General features: G+C 46.1%; 1 protein-coding gene across 1 annotated transcript in view; it reads right to left on the reverse strand.

The window, feature by feature from the left end:
• Positions 1-1,383: 1,383 nt before the first annotated feature.
• The window catches only part of LOC102753447 (chromosome unknown open reading frame, human C3orf70), a 49,003-nt gene continuing 45,297 nt past the window's right edge, over positions 1,384-5,089 (reverse strand). The window contains exon 2 of the mRNA XM_006773662.2: positions 1,384-2,097. Within this exon, the coding sequence (XP_006773725.2) occupies positions 1,541-2,077 (537 nt within the window). The 5' untranslated portion in view covers positions 2,078-2,097 and the 3' untranslated portion in view covers positions 1,384-1,540. The remainder of the gene's footprint in view (positions 2,098-5,089) is intronic.

Here is a 5,089-nt window from a genome sequence, read left to right on the forward strand (position 1 = left end):
AGCGGTGCCGTCATGCTGACAGAGCAGGAGGCAGTGCCACGAGGGCACAGTCCTGGACGGTTAGGACATCAGAAATAGTTTTCTGTCTCCAACTTGGATAGCTCTAGTGTCACTAGGCTGAATGTTAAAATTTCGTGGATTCTTAACATGCCTCCCAGAGAGAAGCTTTGGAGAAATGGCAGATAACCAACTCACACAAGAACAGCTGGAATAAATGGAGATGGGAGAAGAATTCTGAAGAAAGCTAAATAAGGAAAAGTTATTCACTATTTTGTGTGTGAGAAAAGAGAACATGTACAACAGACCATTAATATTACTGTAGTAAAGTGGATGAATATCACACAAAATATTTTTTCCTGACTTAGCAGTGAACTACTTCAACTGCATTTGCATTTGCATAAAAACCCATGCATCATAATGAATTCTAATCCATTTCCCACCTAAGCCATTCTAATGCTTCATACAACCAAATGAAGCAGAATTCATCAAACCTATTAGATTCATTCCTAATCCCTAAAGGACTGCTGTCTTTAGCATTTCCATGCTAACTAAAACTATTACTGATAGTTTCTTAAGACATCAGATGTGGCTGCTTCCTAAATATAATACCTATATAACTTCCTAAAAGTTTTTTCCCAGATTTGAAGAACAATTAAGAAAAGCAGGGAAATGTTGGGAAACCCACCCAAGAGACCATCTCAAATGCTACAACACATTCCCTAGCTACAAGCCAAGTACATCTCTCCTTCCCCTGGGTTCCCAGAGAATTCTGGGTAATGTTACCTACATGTATTATCTCCCCTCCTGGACTGTGGTTCCCTTCATGTGGGGAGTCGGGTCTTATTCATTCTGAATCCCCACAGCACCCTGCAGAGTGTAGGCACTCAGCTAAAGCTGGATTGAGCATGAAATTGAAGATGTCATCTCTTCTTAATGAAGGTCAAGCTCAGCCCCAGATCACGGAGGACTGTGCAGACACCGATCATAGCCGGGGGCTGAGCTGGCCCCCAGTGCCCTCCTGGAAGTAAGCCAGGCAACTGGCCCTGCCCTAGGCAGGTGGTGGGCAGAGGAAAGGGACAGAATGGCATCTACCAGGACCCAGTCTGTTCCCCTCACGAGAGCTGATTCCCACATGGGACTTGCAGGGCAGTGGGGGTGCCTGTCAGCATGCCAAAAGGAATGCCAACAGCTTCTCTGTGAGGAACTGGGGGTTTAGAAAATACTGTCTCCTCCACTGTGGGTAGCTCTCAAACTGGTCCATGATCCTCTGTGATCATCACATCATCGCTTACAAAGTTCCCAGTGATATTAAGGCTGGGTCACAATTCTTGACACCAGATGCTACATAGAAATTAAGTCAAGATAGAAAAGAAAACAAATATCTTAGTTATAAGACTAATTTAAGAGTTTAGCTAATCAGCAGACCACTGAACTGCTGCAGTTGTTAGGGGTCGAAAATACCAACTGCACTGGCAAAAGGGTCCATCAACACGAGTACAAAGCGCAGCAGGGACCAGAGGACGCGGCTTCCTGCCCTGCCTCACACGGTGGTTTCTATCGTTTCAATCACCTCCAGGTCGGACTGCGACGGGGAGAGAAGGGTGCACTCGTCCGGCTCCCAGCTACTCTCTGGACTGTAGTCTTCCTCTGAGCTCAATTCTGCTCCTTCCTCCGTGTCCTCATCACACGATTCCACATAGTGAGCCCCGACGGCATTGATCCCAGAGTCCTCAGAACTTGAGGGAGAAGAGCAGTGATCTATTTTTGGTGTATTGCTCTCTTTTGAAATTAAGGCATCGGGTGCAGAGACCTCCTGAGGGCTCATTTTGTGGGAATGTGGTGCCGGCTGCTTCTGCACATAACACATCTTCCCATTAATACACTTAACCTGGTAGTTGTCAATAAAGAGGTCTGAGATCATACAGTACCTTGGGGAGTCAGGCGGGAGGGGAGGCTGGAAGACAGATGCAAATTTCAGAAAGTGTTCAGTGAGGGAGACTGAGATCTGAATGGTGTTCGTGGGTTCCCGGGGCTTCACAGGAATCTCGGTGCTGGGGAGCTGCTCCACAGGGGTCATAGGCTGGTACACGTACTTGCCTGTCGGGAACACAGAAAAGGCCGTCGAAACCTGAGATTACTACACAAACTACAGCAATGCAGCCACAATGGCTTCTTTCCAAGGACTCTGATCTTAAAATATTTCAATGACATCTCAAAAGAAATTAGTAATAGAGTCATTCCACATTGTTATAATCAATTAAAAATAGACCATGGTACATTACATCATGGTATTTTCATCTAAAAAACTCAACACACTTTACACATCTTATATCTGAGTCCTTATAATGCCTCTGAAATAGGAGGGTGGACATTATCATCTTTATTTTATGGACAGCTTTAAATGATTTACCCCTCATACCAGATAGAATAAAGAATGTCCATGATATAGTATAGTAAAAACACAAGTTGTAAAAAAAGTACAATATACGATAAAATTAAAATTCCACTTTTATATTTAATAATTAGATGCTAATGCATACAAACTGGGAGGATATACACCAATTTGTTATCAGGATTACAGAAGACTCTGAAGTTATGTTTCTGTGTTTTAATCAGAATACACATACATACATATTTAAAAGTGATGGCCTATAGGACTGTGCTGGCCACCCCAATGGCTGGGGTAAGGTGTGGGATGAGAAACGAACTCTTTCAAGACCAAAGCTCATTAGTGTCCTAAGTAGGAGACGTTCTCAGTGACACCAACTCCACTGGCACTAAGCAACCTAAGCCCAGTAGAAGCAAAGGACCAGGCTGCGCAAGGGGCAGGCGACCTGCTGGGTGTTACTAGGAAACCAAGAGGCCCATCTCCAGATCTTCCCTACTGCTGGAGTCCTCCGTGTTTCTCATGGAAGTGAGGCCCAAATGGATCTGTTCGTGATGTGTCTTCATCCTTCTCTTTGATTTCATTCAACATTTAGCAAAGTGCTAAGGAGACTAGAGAGAGATGAAAATCGCCCAGGCTATGAGTCTAAAATGATTTCAAAATAGAAATCTGGAAGAAAAAAACAAAACAGAAAGACCCAGAGACAGCGGCCACAATTATGGGCACCCCCGTGGGTTTCCCCTAATGTGGCTGATTTATCAGTCAGTCCCCAGCTCCTGCACATACTTATGAGAGGTTTTGTACTCAGCACTATTGGCATTTTTACTCTGGACGTGGGGGCTGTCCGGTGCATCCGTGGCCTCTGCCCACCAGAGACCAGTAGCACCTCCTCAGCAGGCTTGTGAGTCAAAATATCTCCAGACGCTGTCACATGCCCCTGGGAGGCACAGCCCCCTGGGAGAACCTCTGGTTTGTGACACCCTCATGATGCAGGTGAGTCACTCACTGTGTACAACCCTGCTGCTGCTCCTGTCTGTTTTATTTCTTGGTCAGATTGAAAAGTCTAGATAGGAATCGCATTTAGACCACAAACTACCTTAGATTGCTTAAAGAAGGTAATGAAGCAGGATAGCAATTACAGATCAGAAATGTGAGCAGCAAACAGCCACAAAACAGTGCATCAGTAATATATTAGATCAATCAAGCCTATATTTTTTACGTTTTTCTTAACTTCTGTAAAAAAAAAAAAAAGTAGGCTTAGATGCCACAAATTCTTTGTAACTAAATTACCTTAACATATATTCGGCCTCATTCTGGAGTAACACATGGAAAAGGTACCTTGAAAATGTTAAGCCTTTCTATTTCCAGGTCACTTCCAAGCCAGGATGTATACCATGCAAACGCTATGGGTTGATAAAAATACAAGTGGGAAGAGCCTGCCACACCCGCCTGGGAAGCCATGTCTGAAATAGTCCAGGTGCCTTCATTTCTCTATTCCCTGCTTGTCAGGCACAGTGACATCAGGTAAGAGCTAACAGTTGGCATGGTGGGACCTCTGTCTCCAAGTATTACAAACAGGCTCATCAGCTGGAGGGGAAAAAGGGAGACTAACCCGCCAGCCCCAGGATTAGAGGACATTTCCAGGCAGGGGACAGAGAAGGGACTTGGAGAACTTGGGGACTACGCCCTCTGTCCAGAGAGTAGAACCGGGAGGAGGTTTGGTCTTTTCTGTTCTTGGGGAACAATGAGTAAGGAGTTCAGGAAGCTGTGGGTGGCAGGCACTCGAGAAATGCTGGTTACAGAACGCCAACTAAGTCCATTCCAGCCCGTGACCTCTGGTTTAGTGACCTACTTGTCACAGCCTTAGGAGTTCCTGGCAATTGATCCCCAGGCCCAGAGGGGTCACGGTTCTATTTAGTCCAAAGACGGAAGCAATCGTGAAGTCTGACTTTTGACACCTCTAACCACCCTCACCTCATCTCTCTTAACCCCCCGCCCACCTCCTTTGTGCTTCTTCATAATTAATGTCTTTACTTTTCTCTTCTTCTTGATTCTTCTACCTCTTTCTTTCTCTAATACTTTTTCCTCCAAAGCTCTGTTTTTTTCCCTTGAAGTATAGTAAAGAAAGAAGAGCAGCTGGGAGAGGAAAATGAATACTGCATTCCAGACCCATTTCCTTCCACAAGTTACACCTATTGAAGGGGGTTACTCAGAGCTGGGGAGACAGCCTGCTATCTGGTGATATGGGATACAGATGCAAAGAGGAAAGCAGAGAAGAAGAAAATTGGTAAATATGGCCAGATGAGAAACAAAGTTCAGTGAACATCTTTCAAATATTATTCTACTAGGGGCCCGGTGCACGAAATTCGTGCACTGGGTGTGTGAGGGGGAGTGGGGGGAGTGTCCCTCAGCCAAGCCTGCCCCCTCTCACATACTGGGAGCCCTCAGGCGTTGACCCCCATCACCCTCCAATCGCAGGATCAGCCCCTTGCCCAGGCCTGATGCCTCTGACAGAGGCATCAGGCCTAGGCAGAGGACCCTCATTTCCCCCCATCACTGGTTCTGCTCCCAGCCCAGGCCTGATGCCTCTGGCCCAGGCGTCAGTCCTGGGCAGGGGACCCCCAGACCCCTCCGATTGCTGGCTCTGCCCCTTGCCCAGGCCTGATGCCTTGGCCAGAGGCGTAGACCCCCATCACCCTCTAA

Source organism: Myotis davidii, unplaced genomic scaffold (assembly GCF_000327345.1).
Source record: "Myotis davidii unplaced genomic scaffold, ASM32734v1 scaffold27, whole genome shotgun sequence".
Classification (NCBI taxonomy): Eukaryota; Metazoa; Chordata; class Mammalia; order Chiroptera; family Vespertilionidae; genus Myotis; species Myotis davidii.